Here is a 24,387-nt window from a genome sequence, read left to right on the forward strand (position 1 = left end):
TCCCCTTATCATCTGTCTTGTTTGAGTGGGTTAACCATTCCACATTGTGAATATTTAAGTCTCCACAGACGTGAATGTTAGCCGAAGGATGATCAGATAGGATGTTGTCAATTTTTTTCAGATATGCTCTTAAAGATAGAACTTCAGCTGTTGTGGGAGGATAGAGGGCAAATATAAACGGAGTACTGTGAGCAAATATGAAATTATTTGAACTGCATTATGCAGTCATTTATGCTAAAATGAAGTTCTTTTAAAATATCTAATATGAAGTATTATAATGAAGGACTGGAATTGAGTTCAGCAAAACAAATATATTTACAATAAACAATAAGATTGGCCTGTTTACGTAAAGGGCGTAACTAACAAGGAAATACGTTTTGATATATGCACGTAAACACAAATCAATTAGGAATTCATTTCGAACCATTGACGATATTAGTATCAACTGCCGGAGAAAGAATATATGTTTTCTTTTGTCTGAGCCACAATGATAGTGTGTATATATACGTTATCTAAAGAATTATCTCTCGTAAGTTCATTTTCAATTATTGTGAACTGTAATTTAATATGTAACACACGCACCCACAAAGAAGATTAACAGGAGTATGTATTTTATAAATACAGTGAATATAGCAAATTATACATACATTTCAAGAGTACTTTGGTGTCTGTTTACACATTTATTGAACACCATATATATACATACATTTATTGAACACCATATATATATGCACACACAGACGACGCCGTTATATTTATACATACATTGTCAGGACGGTGTACACACACGATACTGCTATACCATATAAACATGCCACTTATGCGTATATAGACAATACGACTCGTTAACAATACAGTTAAGAGAAGGACATATAGCATACACGTATACGTATAAGGAGACTAGTGGCGTCTCCTGTAGATATCCGTAATGTAGGCCGCTATATAACAATATTTAAATCGAACAATATATTGTTATTGAAACTGCGTAATATCAATTCATTTAAAATCACCCACCCCCGATTCACTTATAGTGTAGAATAAAAATAAATTTAAACTGTTCAATATAAAGTCATTAAACTATTTTATATAAATTCTGCCCTATATAAACTCATTTCAACTGTCCAATATAAATCCGTCCATACGGTCTAATATCATGTCATTAAACAGTTCAATATGTAATGTTAATAATTAAAACTCTCCAATATATAATCATTTAAACTATACAATATAAAGTTATTTGAATTGTCTCATATAAATGTATTTGGTCTGTTAAATAACAAATCATTATCGATATTATATAATGTAAGATCATTTAGTTGTTCAACATAACGTTATTTAAACTGTCCCATTGAGGTTATTCAAAACTGTCTTATATGAGATCGTTTAAACTACTCGATATAAACTAATTTAAGCTGTCTACTAAAGACTCATTTAAACAACCCCATATAAAGTTGTTCAATGAAGTTAACTAAATATTATTTCAACTGTTCAGTATAAAGTATTTAAAACTGAATAATATGAATTACTTAAAGTGTCTTATATAGAGTTATTTAGACTGTTCAATATTATATCATTTGAACTGTTTAATATAAAATATTTTAAAATGTCCAATACGCAATCATTAAAACTGTCTAATATAAATTGGTTGAACTGCCCATTATGAAGTAAGCTAAATTGTTCAATAAAAAACATTTTAGTTGTTCAATGTGAAATAGTTCGAATTGTAAAATATAAGGCCAATCAAACTGTCCAATATTAATCATATATGAAGTAATAGAATAAAAATTACTACCAGAACAGTAGCAGAAACTCGCCATGAAGCAAGCGAACAACAGATGATATTATGTTTGGAAAGAAACAGCTTAGCTTGTAGGCTTATATATAATGAGGTTTTTCAACCTTTTTCACTTGCGAAGTAATCTATTTCAGCTTACAGTCAATGTCGGTTAAAAGCAGAGATAATTGACAGTTTCAAGGCCTCTCTTCTTAGTTTATTCACTCGTAGATTCATATATAATCCTGTTTATCGTTGAGTATTTCATTTAGTCCTCAAGATAATATCGGGTCATAAGAAGAGAATAAGTACCGTTTCGGGGCTTTCCTCCCTATAGCCTTTTCGCGTGCGTATCTCCCATAACTGATGCAAGGCTCTATTATTTGAATTTCATTTTAATGAAGTGCTCAATCCAACAAAAATTGACGTTCAATAATTTAGTGTTTCCTGTTACGACTATAGCTTTGCGCATGTCGTTTAAATGTTCAAAGGCTGCGTTTAACATTCATTAAGTTAAAACGCGCTCATATCGAAAAGAAGAAAAAGACAAAAGAGATAAATAAAACAAATTAAAAAATAAATTTAAAAATTCAATGAGTATAAGAAAAAAGAAATTAATAAAAATAAATAAATTGAATTATAATAAAAAAAAATATTAAAATAAATAAAATAAATCTACTCACAGAGACACTTGCTACCATATCATGTGGTATTCATTTTTCCCAGGGCCACATTGCGCAATGTTCGGTTATCTCCATGAGGTATTTACTGGCTACGATTCTTTTTCGGCTTTTAATTCCAAGCCGGCTTAAAGGTTGATATGGAGAGCCTGTAAGGAAACACCTTTCACTAATCTCAACAGCTCGAATGGTTGCAGCAGAAACTTTCACGGGTCAGCTCTCTTTTTAGATTTTCATATTTCTCTGTCTTCTATTGATGTTTTTTTTTTTACCCGGCTCTCGTAAGGTACTGTCAACTCAATCAAGATGAGTCTTTTCCTTGTTCTCGACGATAGAACAATGGCTGTTTCCCCTTTTCTCTAATAGTTTTAGGGTCATTAGTTTGTCATGCTAGAAGATTTGTATCGACTATCCAATCATCATCGATTCCAAGAATATTTTGGCCAGGTACTAGTAATGTGCCAGTTATAGTTTTGGATTCGATCTACATTTTTCCTCCCTCAGCAAAAACTTGTTAGTTGTTTCCAGCTTCATATGATTACTTACTGTGGCCAGTTTCTCTAGTAATCTGTTACCGCCACGTATATCGGCCATTAGCAAGAACCACTCTGCAGGAACTAAGAACATGTTCCATCGTCTGTGGGTTTTCTTTGCATTAAGAACAGGTTGGATCGTCCCCCTTCTTCCATTTGGCGAGTTTAGTCATTGCACAGCTTCTACCCAGTCTGACTTTTGCCCCTGCTGTGACTGGTGAACACCTTATACGAGCCTTTTGCTTTCCTCCTTGCTCCTTATTTCCTGAATGACCACATTCTGGCGATTTTTGTTAGCAGTCATTTAAACTGCCCAATAGTTAGTAAATTTTCCGAATATAAGATGATTTAGCTGTTCGATATTAATTCAATTAAACTGCCAAATATGAAGTCATTCAAACTGCCTAATATAATATCGTTTAAACCATTCAATATATAATCAGTTTAACTTTCAAGTATTAAATCATTTAAACTATCTAATATCGAGTCATAAAAACTGGCGAATATGAATCAAATATGTCACTTTAATAATTAATTTTATAGTTTTATTTCCATGATTTAACTGAATTAATAATTGGACGAACAAATGTAATGACACATAAGCATAAACAAAGTAAAAAAAAGATCTATATAAAAAAGACTCGCAGACAATGTCGTGCATGCGGAATTTGTTTTAAATTGAAAACAATAATTTATATCAATTGTTACAGCCTATATGTCTTAGTTAACTTCTTATTTAGGTGTGTTGAAACTTAACTATGAATATAATGCCAAATTATTAGCATCGCTCCATCTCTATTGTACCGCAATGATCATACACAGGAATGTTAAATAGTTCGAATGCAAAACGCAAAGCTACTTAGGAAATTGCTATCACTAACAAAGTGGTGCAGTTCAATAACCAAAAATGTTTTTTACATAACGTGATATATATATATATATATATATATATATATATATATAAGTGAATTTAGTTTACAAACGGCTACACATAAGCATACATGTTTCAGCGAAAACCCAGTAAGGGAATCGCTTCGTCAGGCCAAGGATAACTCTGGCTGTTTCAACTCAAACATTGGGTTTTCGCTGAAACATGTATGCTTATGTGTAGCCGTTTGTAAACTAAATTCACTTATTTTGGCTCTGTCTAAACATTGAGCACTCTTTTGGTAGACACACTTAATAATTACTACCAATACAATATATATATATATACATACATATATATATATATATATATATATATATATATATATATATATATATATATATATGTTGTCTGGCAGTGGAAATAATTATATATTATCTCACACATTCTGAAAATACGTATTGCACGTTAGGATAGGCTTGTCGTGATGACATCCCTAGCGAGTATAAATTCCTATTTGTGAGACATCGACTTGGGTTAAAGCTGATTGCGATGATCACATCCCTTGTTCGAGACGAAGGTAGGTGCATTCCAGTGTCGTATTTCTTTGCGGTTTGCTTGATCTATAATAGTTGATAAAACTTTCTTGTTTGCGACGCCTTTGCTCAGTTGGAAGAGTGCTTGCCTCGCATACAAGAGGCTCGGGTTTTGTATTCTGAGTTTGGGTGTGTCTAACTGATAAGCCCAAATGAGGGCGAAACTTGAGTCTTGGACTTCCGGTTTGTTGGTTTTCATGGCTTTTGCTGGCTGCAATGTTGTCTGGTTGTGGAAATAATTATATACTAGCAGGACCCGTGGAAATTCCACGGTAGTTAAAATCTTTTAAAACACATCAGTAAGAAATTCCTTATTGTTATATTACAAAAATTAATGTATGGAAGCATGTAGAACAAACAAAGAACTTTAGTTTAAACTTTTATTGAAGGTCAATGCGATCGTAACTGATGCTGTTGATATTGTCAGGAAGTGCTGGTGATGATTGAGGCGGTGACAGGGACGTCGATCAGCTGCTTGGAGTGAGAATAGTGGTCAGTCAGCAGGTTCTGGGGAGTCAGACTGTGAATTTAAAAAAAACTGTGTGACATTGTTGACATCAATTTTGTGAAAGTTCTGATGACCCCAAGTTGTTTAATATTTCAGGACATTTTGGATTACATGTATAGGTAAGGAATATGTCTGGCTTTCCATATCTACAGAAAACTGCCATTGCATCTTGATACAATTGTTGAACATTCCTAGGACTTCCTGTAAATAAAGATAGTAGAATAACTGGCACACCAGAATCGCCATTTTCATTTCTTGCTAAATGATCCATTAAGCCAGAATATTGAGCAGCTTTTGGTTGACTTTGATAGCTTTTAATGAAGTTAAATAAGCAACCGTCAACTTTTACATATGCAATAGACTTTTCTATTTATTTTGAATTTTATTCAATGAAGATTTGGAAATTCACAAATATTTTTAAGTCTAATTATTGATATAGATTTCAATTAATGCATCACAACTTCCTGATAATATAAATAGAACACTTTGAATTTTCTGTACAAAAGTTTTTTCCATAAAAACATTGTAATCTGTTATAATATTCAGATTCTTGTGTATTACATGCATATAAAATGAAGCGTTTCTTTAAATCTTACGAAGTACAGTTAAATTTGATTTTTTGATAATCAAAATGATGTGAGGTAGGTTGTACCTATCAAATTTATGTCAATGTTATATAATTAAGTAAAGTTAAACAAACTGTACACTACTTTTTCATCAAATTATGAATTTTAAATATAAGGAAAGCAATTTTTTAAAAAACATTTTTCCAAAATCATATTTACATCCAAGTTAATTTTTAGATTCCATAGCTGTTCCTGATTGTTTTCATAACACTTCACGGTAAACAATATTCTTAGTATACGTTACACCACGCTTTCTGCCCTGATTATTATTTCTATGCAGTTGCATTACCTTAAATTTCACACTGTGCTTAGATCGAGCTCTGTAACATGCCACATACAGTTGACCATGAGAAAATACAGGTGTTGAAGATATATACCAACCTTATCCAAAGTTTGGCCTTGTGCTTTATTAGTGGTCAGTGAATATGCTAATCGTATTGCAAACTGTATCCGATGAAATGCAAACGGAACATTTGTATCACTTGGCTTTAACTTAATTCTTGGAATGATAACTGTGGAACCTCTATTAGATTCATTAATTAAAATAGCAATGATGCTGTTTTGATGACATTCTTTTATTTTCATCCTAGTTCCATTACAAAGTCCTTGATTTATGGATAAATTTCGCAGTCGCATTACTATTGCCCCTATTTTCACATTAAGTCGGTGAGGTAACATTCCAGATGGTGTTAATGAATTTATGAACTCGATAGGATAATTTTGAAGTTCAGCATCATCATCGGAGATGTAATCTGTACTTAAATATGTATTTATGCCTCCGGGAAGATTATTTAGAATTTCTACATTTTCTGTTAAACATTCTGTATTTTTTGGAGTCATGATGATTCTATTTTCCATTTCTTGAGGGCTGCAATCAAATATTTCTGAGATTAGAGAAGCATTACATACCGAATCATCAGGAACATCTATGGCATCTACAGGAACGTCATTAAGACTGCTCGTTAGTGTACCATTACCAAGATGAAGGAGCCATCTAGAAAACTCCTGTTTATTTATGTTAGTTCTGACGTTTTGTGTTAGTTGTAATTGACTGAAATGATGCCACAATGGGCATCTTTTAAGACATGTGTCTATAATAGATGTAGGTGATCCATGTGGTACTACTGGCAAAATTTGCCTGAAGTCACCTCCAAGTATGAGAAATTTTCCACCAAATATTTTATCGTTACCCATTATATCTTGTAAACATCTATCTATAGCAAGCAGTGCATGATTGGGTATCATAGAGGCTTCGTCTATGATGAATACCTTTACCTTTCTCAAAAAAGAAGCATGCTCTGATAAAGGAGAAATGTTACAGACATCGGTTTCTGTCAGAGGTACAGGTAGTTTGAATATACTGTGGAGTGTTTTCCCTGAAGTTAGTAGCATTGCAGCATTGCAGCAATGCCGCAGTGGCGGTTACAGTACTGCTGGAGGTGAAGTAATCATATAACATGTTGAATAAAAAGGTTTTTCCTGATCCGGCTGGGGCATCTAAATAGAAGCAATTGTTGTGTGGGGCTTCTTTTTCAGTTGCCATGACAGCCTTGATTATAGTATTAAAGACCTCTAATTGTTCATTGTTTAACAATTCAACATTAGGCCCGTTTGTATTTCGAGTCATATTATCTATTGGAGGATCACCTGTTGGTTCAGGTAAACCCATTGCCTGGCAAGAAAACCCATATTCATTAAATATTGCTTCTATCAAATGAATAACTGGGGGATATGTATATACACTGGCCCCCGCCCTTTGCGGCCCGGGCGACAAGATCAAAGTATAGTATCTGTTCCGACAGATACTGCAAGCAAAGACCATATGTGGGGGTAACCCCACATATCTACCTTGGTCAATGTAGGGGCAACCCTTCATGCCAACAGTTCCTATCCAACTCCCATTTCCCACCCATCGGGAGATGGTCCCCATTTCCCTCCCCCTCCCTCTCTCTCCACATTAAAAAACGGCCTTGTGCCTAATTTGGTCAGTGGGGAAGCAAATAAATACAAACTGGGGGATATGTATAATATATCCACCAATCCACTACACTTTACCGTAAAATTCGGCTAAAACTCTAAATTCTCTCTCCTCTGATCTTGAGCACGTAGTACAATGGGGAAAGGAGTGGCTGGTTACTTTTAATGCATCTAAAACCAAGCTTCTCTCTTTACATCATCAATATTCTAATTCACATTTGTCATCAATTGAAATGAATGGCTCTCGTCTTCAGGAGGCCTCAAGTTTTGACAAGCTTCTAGGCTTGACCATTACTCCTGATCTTAAATGGAACACGTATATCAAATCTGTTGCCAAGGCCGCTGGAAAAATGGTGGGATCTTTCTATCGATCCGGTAAATATCTCACTGCTGATGCTATTCTCTACCTATATAAGAGCCAGGTACGTCCAAGGATGGAATACTGTTGCCACATCTGGGCAGGAGCTGCTAGAAAGGACTTGTACTGCCTTGATAGAGTTCAAAATAGACTTCGTAGCCTCGTAGGAGATGTCCTTTTCTCCTCCTTGCAACCTCTATCTCACAGAAGAGATGTTGCGAGTTTGTCTCTGATGTATCGTTATTTTCATGGAAAGTGTTCAACTGAGCTTCAATCTATGGTCCCCCCTCGCCAAACTTTCACAAGAAACACTCGTCTAGCTGTAAACACTATCAATAATTTCCCCCACTCTTTATCTGTGCCTAAACCTAAATGTAGATTCCATGAACAAAGCTTCTTTCTTAGAACTGCACGCCTGTGGAATTGTCTTCCGTTTTCCTGCTTTCCGGCTGACTACAATATGGTTGTGTTCAAGTCTAACGTAAATAAGTTCTTGATGAGCCGTTCCATATAAGTTATTAAATTTACCAAATTTTCATTACTAATGATTACTATATTGACCAATTTCTACTGTACACTCTTTAACCCTTATCCTTGAGTGGCCTCTGGGCCTTGATAATGTGGTGATGCCTTTGTAAAAAAAAAAAAACAATTGTTGACGAATTACCTCCTTTGAATCGATATCGTCTGCTTGTGACAATTGAAAGCGAAAACCTTATTAGGTATTAAATGCTAAAACATTTTAATACAGCTGGCTAATTGGCTATAAAGTAAGTTATTCCGAACTTTGATCTAACAGTTTAATTAAAAAAAAAGAACTTAACATTTTCTTGTATCTTTTTTTTATATTAAGAAAAATGTAAGCATCATGCTGAAATAATAAAAATGCCATTCTTAATAAGGGGAGAGGGTTTGACTATTCTAAACCTTCACCTAAATAACCATTTAATGAAAAAAATGTTTAAAATGTTTTTGTGTCTTTTTTATAATTTTTGTTAAATAAGAAAAATCAATAAACTTTGATAACACTATTGTAAGAATCATGCTGAAAGCCATTCTTAATATGGGGAGGGGGTTAACTATTTTGAAACTTTACCTAACAATGTAAAAAAAAAAAATAAGGGAAAAATATATGTATGAACAATAAATATTTCTTCAGTTAAATAAATTATACTGTAAATCTTTAAATAAGGAATAAATATTTATTTAAACCATAATTATTGAAACAGTATTTTACTGCATAAAAAAACGGTTATGGGGAGAAGGGTTAACTATTTTGAACCTTCACCTAAATAGCGATTTAATGAAAAAAAATTTAATGGTCTTGTATCTTTTTTTTGTATAATTTGTTTTAAAATAAAATAAAAAAAACTTTGATACCGCTATTGTAAGAATCATGCCGAAAGCCATTCTTAATATGGGCAGGGGGTAACTATTCTGAAACTTCACCTAACAATGTAATAAAAATAATGGAAAAATATATGTATGAACAATAAATATTTCTTCAGTTAAATAAAATATACTGAAAATCTTGGTTATCCTGACGCTCCGCACTTCTTTATTTACATTGGAAGTGACGTCACACAAATCTTATAATACGGATGGCTACAATTGTAAAAATAATTTGTTTTCTTTTTCTTTCATTTTGAGCTCCTTTTTTCTCCCGTTTGTTTTTGTTTTCTACAATGAATAAACCAGTTTACAAGTAAAGTCAATCTTGGAAACTACTCGTTTGCCGTAATTTTAAACGTTATTTTCATTTTCAGCGACCCCGAAAACCTTTAAGAGTGGTAATTTTAAAGGAATTTGAGGGTGGAGTAATTCTTTATATTTACCCTTTTTTTAATTGAATTGTTGTTAGGTGAAAGTACAGAATAGTTACAATACACCCTCCCTTCCCCATGTTAAATAATAGGTTTCTAAATCATAGCGTTAAAAAATAGCTCGGGTCGTAAAGTGCAGGAGGACTGCAGCAGTACCTATAAAAGGTAACGTCGGATCGGAAAAAGAGCTCAAAATGAAAATAAAATAAACTCAAAATAAGAAATGGGAGAAAAAAAAGTTAAATTATCCGCTGTGTTAATAATTAAAAACTAAAACAAATTCTCAAAATGAAAAGAAATGTTAGATTCTCCGCTCAAATACCAATATAACAAATGGGAGAGAAAAAAAAATTAAATTCGCTAAAACAAATTATTTTTTACTTGTAAACTGGTTTATTAATTGTAGAAAACAAAAACAAACGGGAGAAAAAAGGAGCTCAAAAAGTAAAGAAAAAGAAAACAAATTATTTTTACAATTGTAGCCATCCGTATTATAAGATTTGTGTTACGTCACTTCCAATGTAAATAAAGAAGTGCGGAGCGTCAGGATAAACAAAATCTTTAAATAGGAAATAAATATTTCTTTAAATAAATTAAATCGTAAGTAATGAAACAAAGTGTTTTATTTCATATTAAAAAAAAATTGTTGTGTCCATTTTTTATAGTATTTAAATATGTATGCCCTGTCGGTGGGCATTAGAAGATGATGAATGCCTGTAAAAGAAGCAAAATAAAACAGACAAAACATAAATAATAACTATGTAAACAACATGAAGCTGTATAAATGTTACAAAATTACTCGATTCGGCATTAAATAACACGAAAAAGGATTGATATGCCGTAAAACAAAAACAAAACAGAACAAGACGTAAAATATGTTTTGACTCTGTGTTACTCAGTGTATTTGCGAATGGTGACTTTGGCGATTTATTTAATAAACGTCATTCTTGACTTTTGTAACATTTATTTCGAAACATATTTTTTGTTATGTAAGGCTTACTCAAAAGTAAATAAAAAAAAAGTGACACATTAAAAAAAAACGAACTCGTAACGTTAAATGTAAAAAATATATTTATTACTGAATAAAATAAAATAAGCGTTCCGTATTCACTACAATAATAAACAGAAGACATCGTTAAAAATGTAAGTAAAATACTATTTAAACTGTGGAACGATACCTTCTATGCATAATTATCTTTAAAATAATCCAGAACCATAAAAAGACATTTCATATATATTTTTTGTTGTTGTTGTTGTTCGGGAAGTTTTGGAAAATAAAAGGGGTTAATGATTTTTTTAAACTAATAAAGAGTGAACAATAAAGGGAGATAATTCACATTAATGAATGTTTGCGATGATGATGACGCGTTTCATTAATTAATGTTTGCGATGATGATGACGTGACACCGTACGGACAAGCAAATTAATATATATATTCTCTCGCACAGTCTGAATATATGTATATAGTCTAAAGAAGCTTTGAATTAAAAAAAAAAATGTAAAAATAAAAATAAAGAATGCAGTTTAGATTTCTAGAAGGAAAAAAAATAATTTTAACCTATCGCAATCTAAGCACCTACATAATCCGATTTCTAAAAAGTTTATAATGACTAAAGAGAATTCATTTATATATGGATGAAGAAAAGGCCTTAACTAAAATTGTTAAATAGGAATAGACTTAGCATTTTCATAAGCTGATTTCGCAAAAGTCTTCAATTTTAAAACAGAATTTTTTTTTTTTTACAATAGTGTTCCAAATCTAAAATATCAATTTTAGGAGGGGGTGTCTAATTTTTTCCCCAAACGTGGGGCAAGCAAAAGAGGCTAAAGAAATGAGAAACTGTCATATAACTACATTTCTATACTCCATCATTATATGTTGGTGTGGACCCCACTCCTCACCCCGCCCCTCGGGACTTGACAAGCGGTGACTCATTAGAAAATAAATAAAACATTCTTTGAAGTACTCTTTTTTATTAACGTCCCTCTCCTCTAAAATGTTTGATAAAAATAATTAATTATTAGCAAGTCTTTTTCTTCTTTTTCTTCTTTTTTTTTTGAAAGGTTGTAATATATACGCTAGTTGTGGCTTATATCAGTTGACTATTGAACCAGTGATTAGTCTAGTAACTTGACTGTAGCATAAATAATCTATTATGAAACGTGTGTGTGTGTGTGTGTGTGTCCACCTAAAAGTAAAAACTATACAAAACATGCCCACAAAGTTTATATTTCACTCCCCCTCCCCAATTACATCAGACAAAATATTGACCTGCCAGAAATTAGGACATCCGATAAAATTTCCTGATACTTGCATGCTGGTTTCTGAAAGGGTTATTTTATTTATTAATTATTAGCATATGTATTCAGCGTTGCCTGATATTAAACTTAACGTTAAATTCCTTTAGAAAAAATTAAGTAAAATAAACGAAAGAAACTGACACATGTACATGCGACTATTAAACAACTGCGACACATCGAGACAATGTTTATAAGCCAAGAATGCTTTCATTTATGCATTAAGTATACCGTACATGTTATTTTTTATTAAACAGTTATGCTATCATGCTAAATCGTTATTTATGTATCGTTATTTTCATGGAAAGTGTTCGAATGAGCTTCAATCTATGGTCCCCCCTCGCCAAACTTTCACAAGAAACACTCGTCTAGCTGTAAACACTATCAATAATTCCCCCCACTCTTTATCTGTGCCTAAACCTAAACGTAGATTCCATGAACAAAGCTTTTTTCTTAGAACTGCACGCCTGTGGAATTGTCTTCCGTTTTCCTGCTTTCCGGCTGACTACAATATGGTTGTGTTCAAGTCTAACGTAAATAAGTTCTTGATGAGCCGTTCCATATAAGTTATCAACTTTACCAAATTTTCATTACTAATGATTACTATAATGTCCAATTTCTACTGTACACTCTTTAACCCTTATCCTTGAGTGGCCTCTTGGCCTTGATAATGTGGTGATGCCTATGTAAAAAAAAATCGTTTCTGTTTACTGTTTTTCAATATATCGGCAATAATAGCCATTATTTCTTCTTTATTTTATAAAAACTAGATAAACCTCTCTTTTTATGTACGACTGACGAAAATTCACAAAATAACATATCTAACCACACCGAGGCTGAAAGTAGGTCAGTTTACTAGAACAAAAGGATATACACCCTTTCAACATAAAGAGAATGGGTGAACCGGAGGTCAACTGTGCCGTTATACTGCAAGATTCCCGCTCATTGTCTGATTAGGATGGGCACGGTGGCAACTATGGAGCTGATTGGCTAACTAGAAAATGTAATAGCATGTGTGTATATAAAAACGTGTGATAACAATAACTTTTCGCATAAGCCTGGCGAATTCTCACGCGAATGAAATGCGGAATATTCTGTATAGCTTAATTGGCATATATATTTTCATAACTTACTATATATATATATATATATATATATATATATATATATATATATATATCAAAGCAAAGATATATATATACTAGCAAAGATATATATACTAGTAAATATATATATATACTAACAAAGATTATATCTTTGCTAGTATATATATATATATATATATATATATATATATATACTAGCAAAGATATGCACCCTTGCAGTAAGTGAATGTTGTAAGAGCAACTATTTCGTAAGGCGTTCAAATTATTTTAACTACCCCCTGAAGTGACTGAAATCTAACTTTAAAGCAAATAGATTATATCAAAGTTCGCACTTTTAATGTGTCGCATGAAAATTGGTAACAATTACAAAGAGTCATAATGGTTAACATTTGTTTAATTAGTTTATGGGCGGGGGTGTGAAAGGGTGATCTGATTCAAATTAACAAACAATTTGGCCGGTGCTATGGTGACGGCCCCTGGGATGGTGATGAACCCCTACTTGGTGTGAACTATCACTAGGTGGGGAATTTATGAAGAGCCGCACTAAATAAGTTATTACCTTTGACCTTGACCTTGAAAAATGGTGTGCACCAATCCCTAGGTTGGAAACCATCATCATGTCAGGTTTGGTCTATGATCAGTTCAGTGGTGTGAGCTGTAGGAAAGTTGTATTCACAGACACAGACACACGCGCGCCCATGATACTACTTATTCCTTATTGCATAAAGTTTCAAAGATAGGCTTTTCTCCTAGGAGGCAAAACGTTAGCAAACATTAAGCATTGATAAGTATCTATTTTTGTTGGTTAGCTCGATTTTTGAAAACATACGAGAAAAAAACTGAAAAACAAATAAAAGTTTATAGGAAAAAGGAATACTTAGCAAAGCCCAATGAGTTTGGTTGTAAATATCCAGTAATATTCAAAAATTCTCAATAGATGGGACGATTAATGAGTTCAAGAAAGGTTCAGTTTTGGAATCTCTTTTTAAAAATATCCGGGGTTAGAAAAGGAATGAAACGTCCGTGTTGAAGAATCCTGTATTGAAGTATTGGAGTACAATCCAATCCAGTGTCAGCCTCCATTGGACAGCACCAAACTAAAATCTGATGTCTTCAATTGTCAGGCATTGTTGAGCACTGTAATCTACTGACTGTCTCTGGATGCCTGTGGCAAGCACAAATATCCACTTTCGGTTAGTAGTTCTTTGATACGGTTACTTGCATTTATTTGCACTTACTGGTGAACACTGGCTTCCATGCCTTTCATTGTTGGTTCTCAATGTTCACTGTCGGTTATGACCCGTATCAGCCTCTATTGGACTACTCTGAAATAAATTGGCATATCTTAATTGGCGATTTTTGGTGGTCATTGAAGTTTTTAGGCGATTACTTGCATTTGATCATTGTCGGTCACTACTGATCCTGACCATTGTCGAGCCCGATTGGATTGTTCTGAAATGAACTGGTTTGTATTCAATATTCGTACACTGTTATCCATTATATGATACTAGCATCTAGGGTTGGGGTTTCTGTGGGTCACTGGTGGTAATTGACAGTGATTTTAGGTGGTTATTGTCATTTCTTTACAGGTACGGGCACTGGCTGGAACTGGCTGGCAAATTGCCTGTCTTCAATTGTCGGCCACTGTCATCGAGTGGCGGCCATTAAAGTTTCACTGACAGATACATGCAAGTTTTAATGGACATAGGCGGACTCTAACGGGTTCTAGCTGTCACTGGCGGCCATTGGCTGACCCCAGCGAGTGTTTTGTTCGAACCCTGAGAAAACAAAAAACAAAACAAGCAGCGCCTTTCTATGCAATCCTGGATGACTGTTCCGTTTTTACAAAATAATTTTACACTGTGTAAACAAAAGAAAATTCGTGATTAATTGCTTATCTGCGCTTCATGAAATCATGGATGAAAAAAGGTTGAATTATTAAAATTTTACGTGAAAGTATAAAATAATGTTGAAGCGCACAGTGTGTAAATGGATGATATTGTTGTGTATCTGCGTGTTATTAAATTATGTGAAAAAAGTCGAATTAATTAAAAGTTTACAAAGTTAGAATATGCATGTTTTTAGATTAAAATATGTGAACGCGACAATGCAAAGTTTTTTCTGTATTTAGGCTTATATTGAATGAAGTCGATCTAAGGCAACAGTAGGTTCTTTGATATGAGGAGGGGCGCTTTCGGAATGAATGTTCCTGTTTAGAGCACAATTTAACTATGATATTTGACTTTTGCATTTTAAACTTTAACTCAAACCATTATATAATAATAGTTTTTATAAAATAGGTTATTCTATAGTGTGAGGTAAACTACAATGTATTATGATTCAAAGTATCCTAGTGTTTCTTGTTGAATGGCGCCATTTTGATTATTGAAATTGTCCTATTCCGATAGTTCTTTTATCTGGTTAACGTATGCAAACAGCCAATAAAATTGTCCGGAACTCGCCGATGGAGTGGTCCTAATTTCAAGAACTAATTTGAAATATATACCGGAATAAAAAGATAAACTCGGTGTTAAAAATGGGATAAATCTCTAAAAGTTAACGTTGAGGGGGAAGGGTGGAAAAAGTGAGTAAAAGTCGTGCTACCAAATATAACTTGTTTTAGAATGTGACTCTTTAGGAATTATTATAATTATTTTTTATAACGAATAGAAGCAAGTGGTATGTTTCAGATATTGTCTAGTCGTCTGATCATATTTAATTTATATGTGGCATCAGGCTTTTCCAAGTCATAATGTTTTTTTTTCCTAGACGGAAATAACTTCGTTTTATTATATATAGAGAGAGCTATATGGTAGAGAGTATGTTCTTGTTATGGTGATTATTATTTGTTTACCGTTAAAGTAACGTACAATTCAGCTGGGTTTTGTAATTTTCTTTCTTTTTTACTTTTTTTTTTTTTTTTTTTGTTAATTTGATTTTCAAAGATTTGCTTTCTCATCGGAATGTCAAATATTTGAAATGTTTATATAGAAGTGTGCCTTCGAGAATTGTTGGAGAGGAAATATTGGTTAAATCAATGGCCTTATGTGGCCTTCTGGCGGCTATTGTTATTTTTATGATTCCAGTTATCAATATAAGTGGTTCGTTCTTGAACAAAGACACTGTTATTTCTTATTCACTTGGTACAGCCAGGTGCTTTTTTTACACAGTGATCACCACTTATCAAGGCCCGGAAGCCACTCAGGGATAAGGGTTATTGCAAGTACATTACGTTAGTGTGGAGATTTGATGAAGTGTTTACTTAAGGGGGCGGTTCATTAGGAATTTGTTAACGTTGGACTTGAACACATCCAAGTTGTAGTCAGGTGGGAAGCAGGCAGATGGAACAGAGTTCCATAGGCGTGCAGTTCTAAGAAAGAAGCTTTGTTCATGGAATCCATGTTTTGATTTAGGCACAGATAAAGAGTGGGGGGAAATTTTTCACAGTGGATTCAGCTAGACGGTTACTTATAAAATCTTTCATTCGTCAATCATTTCTAAGACCAGAAGAAAAGACAGAAAGTAATTGAGGTTTGAAGCAAGTTAGATGTCGGGAAAACGTTTTAACATTGTTTTAGGCGAAACAGTTACGATTTAAATTCTGTGATGCCAGAATTGGCGTCATAATTTGTTTTATAGCCACTAATTTATACCGACGCCTCACTATGTAATAACACTTAAATAATATTTCAGAAATCATTGTTTATATTTAAAATAGTTGAAGGTTTTACATCATAACTAAACAAGTTACAACTAATACACCATAAAGACAAAATATTATCATAGAAATAAAAAAAACGCATAATAAATCAATGGTTACTGTCATTTTAACATTGTTTGCTTTAATTTATATATATACTAGCGGGGGTACCCGGCGTTGCCCGAGTGTTTCTTTCCGGGACGGGGGGGGTTAAAAATATTATGGTAGGTAAGTAGGAAGGATCAAACCCGGAGTCATGAGTAAAAGTAGGAAAATAAAGTGTGAAAAAAAAAAACATCTGCAACGTTAACAGTTCGGCCACCAAGAAAAGTCCATTCCAGTTGTTTAGGGAAAAAAAAACACTGTGGTAGGTCGGCGCGAACGTGAAAATATAATGTGAATTGTCCAGCACCCTAACCACTACGCCACAGAGCACTGCAGCTGAGTTTAGTGATTTTAAATAACTTAACATGATAGAACTACGAAGCCAAACCGGTGTTCTCTTCTCAACTGTTCCTTGTGAACGATCTCCAAACGGTGTTAAGTGGTGGCAGGGGGAGGAGGAATTTTTAAGAGAGAAAATATTTTACTACTTCCATTGATCTTAACCGATTTTGGCCGTGACTTCTCAGCAGAAAAAGTATAGAAATCTAAGATTATCGAGGAATTTGAGAACTAATAAGCCTATAACAAACCTCAGATATTGTTCTGCCGTTTGTGCATAATGTATTTGCATGAAATATCTTGATTTTTAATCCTATTAAGGTCAAAATCCCACGGGAAAAAATGAGTTCATTTTATTTATATAGAATAGATAGAAGAAATAGATAGAAGAAAAGAGAAGAGATATGTGTGTGTATGTGTGTGTGTATTTGCAAAATTAATATTATTAATAAGCAAAATTTATAATTACCTACATCAACTTTGCTAATAACATTTCATCCGATGAGATGGTCCATTCAGTGAAAATCCATGGATTAAGGAGAAAACTAATAATTATTCGTGCTCCTTTGCGAAACAATAACTTTTGTTGTAATTCTATATAATTTAACTCATAATTTCCATTTACATGTATATATATGTATATATATATATATATATATATATATATATTACGCTCAAATATGTTAATGAAATGAATTCAAAATGAATATTTTTACAAAAGTACTCAATAGTCTTATAAATTGACGCATATAAACATGAAAACAACCTCTGCGATTTAATCAACGTTTTATGTTAGAGCAACTATTGGGCTGAAAGATCAATTAAATATTAAAATTGTCCCAAAAGAAATCAGAGAGACTATTGGTCAGTTAAATATAACTTTTTACAAAATGTTAGCTATCAAGGTGGATCGGAGAAGAGTTTGCTAAACGTGTTATTATGATTGAGCAGCAGAAACCTGTCAAGGGAAGGGTGCATATATATATATATATATATATATATATATATATATATATATATATATATGTGTGTGTGTGTGTGTGTGTGTGTGTGTGTGTGTTAATCACATAGATGCATAAAATACACGTACATCACTCATAAAGCATTCTGATTCATCCACAAACTTAGTCGCACAGAATGGGTAGCAGGCAAGTTCAAGTTATACAAACAGCTTTTGATTGTCTAGAAAATCAATGGCCACTTACTTTATTTTACGTAAGCATCTCCCTTTATCAGTCGAAACAATATCTGTCCAGTTTCCAAACTTTACATTTTGCTCGTGCCTTGTCGGACGAAATGTCCATTTATAACGTGCTAGATTCTTGCAAATATATTCTATAAGATTCGATCGCAATTTTCACCTATTTAATTTTGCCTCTCTTGTTTGTTCGATTTAAACGTCCAAAATTAACGAAAATATATTCTATGCAATTCATACGCAATCATCTTTCTCTTTAACAATATATCATTGAGGTTATCTGTTTGTCTGTAGTAATATTGTGTTCGATTTTATCGTCCTAAATTATCTAAAATATTCTATACAATGAAAAAGACAATATTTTTATACTTCACCATTTTCTTTTGGCTCTTCTATCTCAGTCACGCTAATACTGTTTGATGCTAACGTTTCAAAGTATGGGAAATACGCTCAGAGCGTAAACGAATTTTACTATTTCAGAAGTTTAATATCTGCTCGGGATTTGTCCGATTTGAATCCTAACTCGTACAATTATTGAGAACATATTCTGTACTATTCGAGCGCAATTATTTCCCTAATCAATAATTTTACTTTCTACCTTTTGTCCGGTTTGAACACCTAAAATGACCGAAAATACATTCTATGCGATTCGAGCATGAATATTATTACTATATAATAAGCTAATTTTAACTCTTTCTGTCCGACTGAAACGCCTAAAATAAACGAAAATGCATTCTATATAATGCGAGCACAATCATTTTTTCCAATTTTAAATACCCATTTTCTGCTTTTTCGTCCGGTTTAAACGCCTAAAACTATCGAAAATACATTCTATGTTATTCAAGCACAATCCTTTTTATAATCAAACACCATTACCCTCAGCTGTTTTTGTCCGGTTTACATGCCTAAAATTATCGGAAATACATTCGATGCGATTCACGCGCAATAACTTTCTCAATTAAACAATTGTAATTTCGGTTCTTTTTGTCCATTTAAAACGGAAATGCATCCTGTATTATTCAAGCGAAATTCTTTTTCCAATTAAACACATTTTGTTCGTTTTAAACACCTAAAACTATTTATAATATATTCTCTGCGATTTAAACGCAATCATTGGTCCAATTTAAAAATTTTGCTTTCACCCTTTGTGTACGGATTTAAACGCCTAAAGATTAATTTTACTTATTTAACAGCTTCACTTTCGGCTCTTTTTGTTCGGTTGAAACTCCTAAAATTATCAGAAATATATTCTATGTGATTTAAGTGCAATCATTTCTCCAATTTAACAAAATAACTTTCTGCTTTTTTTGTCTGGTTGAAACTCCTAAAATTATCAAATATATTCTATGTGATTTAAGCGCAATCATTTGTCCAATTTAACAGAATTACTTTCATCTTTTTTTTTCTTTTTTTTTTTGTCCAGTTGAAACTCCTAAAAAAATCAGAGATATATTTTATGCAATTTAAGCGCAATCATTTGTCCAATTTAACAAAATTTACTTCTACTTTATTTGTCCAGGTGAAACTCCTAAAATTATCACAAATATATTCTATGAACTTTAAGCGCAATCATTTTTCCAATTTAACAAAATTACTTTCTTCTTTTTTTGTCCAGTTGAAACTCCTAAAATTATCAGAAATATATTCTATGTGATTTAAGCGCAATCATTTCTCCAATTTAACAAAATTACTTTCTGCTTTTTTTTTGTCCGGTTGAAACTCCTAAAATTATCACAAATATATTCTATGTGATTTAAGCGCAATCATTTCTCCAATTTAACAAAATTACCTTCTGCTTTTTTGTCCAGTTGAAACTCCTAAAATTATCAGAAATATATTCTATGTGATTTAAGCGCAATCATTTCTCCAATTTAACAGAATTACTTTCTGTTTTTTTGTCTAGTTGAAACTCCTAAACTTATCAGAAATATATTCTATGTGATTTAAGTGCAATCATTTGTCCAATTTAACAAAATTACTTTCTGCTTTTTTTGTCCAATTGAAACTCCTAAAATTATCAGAGATATATTCTATGTGATTTAAGCGCAATCATTTTTCCAATTTAACAAAATTACTTTCTGCTTTTTTGTCCAGTTGAAACTCCTAAAATTATCAAATATATTCTATGTGATTTAAGTGCAATCATTTGTCCAATTTAACAAAATTACTGTCTGTTTTTTTGTCCAGTTGAAACTCCTAAAATTATCAGAAATATATTCTATGTGATTTAAGCGCAATCATTTCTCCAATTTAACAGAATTACTTTCTGTTTTTTTGTCCAGTTGAAACTCCTAAAATTATCAGAAATATATTCTATGTGATTTAAGCGCAATCATTTGTCCAATTTAATAAAATTACTTTTTTCTTTTTTTGTCCAGTTGAAACTCCTAAAATTATCAAATATATTCTATGTGATTTAAGTGCAATCATTTGTCCAATTTAACAAAATTACTGTCTGTTTTTTTTTTTTGTCCAATTGAAACTCCTAAAATTATCAGAAATATATTCTATGTGATTTAAGCGCAATCATTTGTCCAATTTAAAAAAATAATTTCCTGTTTTTTTTTGTCCAGTTGAAACTCCTAAAATTATCAGAAATATATTCTATGTGATTTAATCGCAATCATTTCTCCAATTTAACAAAATTACTTTTTTCTTTTTTTGTCCAGTTGAAACTCCTAAAATTATCAGAACTATATTCTATGTGATTTAAGCCCAATCATTTTCAAATTAAAAAAAATTACTTCCGTTAAAGCCAAATCATTTTCAAATAAAAAAAATTACTTCCGGTAAAGCGAAATCATTTGTATAATTACACAAGCTTAGTGTCGATCCCTTTGTTCGGTGTAAACGTTTAAAATTCGGAAATACATTTTGTGTGACTGTGCGCAAAAATTATCTCTATTTAAATAATATTTACTTTTGGCTCTTTTAGTTCCGTTTAGACGCATAAAATAATCGAAAATACATTTAATTTGATTCCGGCACAAATTTTTTTCAATTTAACAACTTTACTTTCCTTTTGTTTTTGTTTTTTGGTTTGTTTGTTTTGTTTTGTTTTTGTTTTTTGTTTTTTTGTTTTTTTTTTATAGGTTTAAACGGTTAAAATAATCGGAAATACATTTATTGGATTCGAACATAATACTTATTCTTAATTATTAACTTTAATCTCAGCTCTACTAGAATAGTTAAATCGCATAAAATTAAAATAAAATTATCAAAAGTACATTATATGCGATTCGAGCACAATATTTTTTATTTTGTTTTGTTTGTTTGTTTTTTTTTTCAAATTTAACAACTTTATTTTCGGTTTTTTTGCTGGTTTAAACGCTTAATAATACAAATGAGTAAAAACAGTTACCAATTAACTCATGCCATAGGTCTTCTCGCTGAATGATTATTGGTCAATCGTTTATGCTAGACCAAGTGACATGGCTCTGGCTTTTCCAAGGACATACAATTTCATATCTCGGCAATAAGTCAGAGTCAACAATTTCGACATTTATTTTTTTTTTTAGTTGACAATTTCTTTTGCCATCAATCGATCGCGAATTTACATTCCCCTTTTCGCTCAGAAATAAATCTTTAACCAAACAATTTATTATTTATTATTCTTGCCTGGTTTGTTTCTTACTCAGCCAAACACACATATACGCCCACCTTATATCTACTAGCGGATTCATCTAATGTAATCAGGACTCGTAGGTGTGTTAGCAATTAGCTTCTGCCTCACCTCAGTTGGACTAGGGGGTGAATCTCCCGGTACTACCTACACAGACAAGGAACTGGGGGTTCATTTAAGCGACAGAATTACGCTTAGGAAAGTCTTCCTCGCCAACAGGTATCCGGTTGTAAGCACTGATTAAATCGATCCGAGAAAAGATGTTATAGACTGATTGCGAAGAGGAAATGTTATAAAAAAATGCGGAATGGGATACTTATCGGAAACATTAGCTGCATGTAGTGTACGGTAATCAACACACAGTCTCCAGTCCCCTTCTGATTTCTTGGATACCATGTGAAGCAGGCGTGATTCAGGTCGTATTTACTGAGTGAGGGTGACTACTGTCGTATTAAACCGCGATCCACCACCTGCTGAAATTCCGAGCGGGTCAGAACCAGTTTTTTCTGGGCACAACTGTTGAGGTTTGGTGTGCACCAAGGCACCACGAGACGTGATATGATGATATACATCAGAATTAATATAAAAATAAAATAGCTGAGTGAGTTCAGAAAATTGTGTTAAAAGTCGGTGAAAACTGTATTGGGTGGGGTTGCTACGCAACATACGGGAAGAGATGTTCTTGTGTCAGATAAACAACGGTTCGTCAGATAGAATGATAATGTATCTCAGAAAGACCTGCATGGAACTTCCCATCCAGCACGTCCCCAAAAAGTTGGGAAACTCTCAAAGGCTGAAACACTGAATGTATTTAATTTTACTATTAATGAGTATTGGATTATTTAATGAGTATTGGATTATTTAATTTTACTATTAATGAGTATTGGATTATTTAATGAGTATTGGATTATTTAATTTTACTATTAATGAGTATTGGATTATTTAATGAGTATTGGATTATTTAATTTTACTATTAATGAGTATTGGATTATTTAATGAGTATTGGATTATTTAATTTTACTATTAATGAGTATTGGATTATTTAATGAGTATTGGATTATTTAATTTTACTATTAATGAGTATTGGATTATTTAATGAGTATTGGATTATTTAATTGTACTATTAATGAGTATTGGATTATTTAATGAGTATTGGATTATTTAATTTTATTATTAATGAGTATTGGATTATTTAATGAGTATTTGATTATTTAATTTTACTATTAATGAGTATTGGATTATTTAATGAGTATTGGAATATTTAATGAGTATTGGATTATTTAATGAGTATTTGATTATTTAATTTTACTATTAATGAGTATTGGATTATTTAATGAGTATTAGATTATTTAATGAGTATTTGATTATTTAATTTTAATATTAATGAGTATTGGATTATTTAATGAGTATTGGATTATTTAATGAGTATTAGATTATTTAATTTTACTATTAATGAGTATTGGATTATTTAATGAGTATTGGATTATTTAATGAGTATTTGATTATTTAATTTTACTATTAATGAGTATTGGATTATTTAATGAGTACTGGATTATTTAATGAGTATTGGATTATTTAATGAGTATTTGATTATTTAATTTTAATATTAATGAGTATTGGATTATTTAATGAGTATTGGATTATTTAATGAGTATTAGATTATTTAATGAGTATTTGATTATTTACAAATCTTAAATTATTGGGAAAACTGGGCAGTCTAATAGATTTGAAAGTGTAATAGTATGATTCCCCGCGAAAAAAATTATGATGCATTTAGTTCTGTTCCTGGTAATTGTGTTTGAAATAAGTTTAAGATGGATATTAATGTTTTTATATAATGTTACAATGTTGATGAGCTTAAAATTATTTATGCGATAACACGTTTTGAAATTATTGGAAATTGAATGACCAAACACCATTGTAAGTGTAATTGTATCAATCCCCTAAACAAATAGAACAATTTCAAATTATAATAGAATTAGATCAGTTCTGGAAATTATGTAATTATGAATTGTGATGTATTGAGGAAAGTGACAAACGAACAATAAATAAGTGACAAACGAACTTTTATGACGCAGTTAAATAAACGTTATTGTAAAGTATTTATAGATAGGAATGTTAGTGCATCACAGAAAGTCTTATAGCAAATATCCGGCCCCTCCCTAAAGAAATAAACGGGATGGAAAAATCTTTGAACTATTAAAAAGTATTAGAACATTTTCAAATAACGATAGAAATAGTTTGGTTGGTTCCTGATATTAATTAAGGACAAGTTT

At 32.1% G+C, this 24,387-nt stretch overlaps 1 protein-coding gene across 1 annotated transcript in view; it reads right to left on the bottom strand.

Annotated features, from left to right (window-relative positions):
- The window catches only part of LOC145268380 (collagen alpha-3(VI) chain-like), a 155,605-nt gene extending 152,524 nt beyond the window's left edge, over nucleotides 1-3,081 (bottom strand). The window contains exon 1 of the mRNA XM_080123937.1: nucleotides 3,001-3,081. Within this exon, the coding sequence (XP_079980063.1) occupies nucleotides 3,001-3,081 (81 nt within the window). The remainder of the gene's footprint in view (nucleotides 1-3,000) is intronic.
- Nucleotides 3,082-24,387: the final 21,306 nt, after the last annotated feature.

This window comes from Euprymna scolopes, chromosome 43 (genome assembly GCF_053919585.1).
Source record: "Euprymna scolopes isolate OS-2025 chromosome 43, ASM5391958v1, whole genome shotgun sequence".
Taxonomy (NCBI): domain Eukaryota; kingdom Metazoa; phylum Mollusca; class Cephalopoda; order Sepiida; family Sepiolidae; genus Euprymna; species Euprymna scolopes.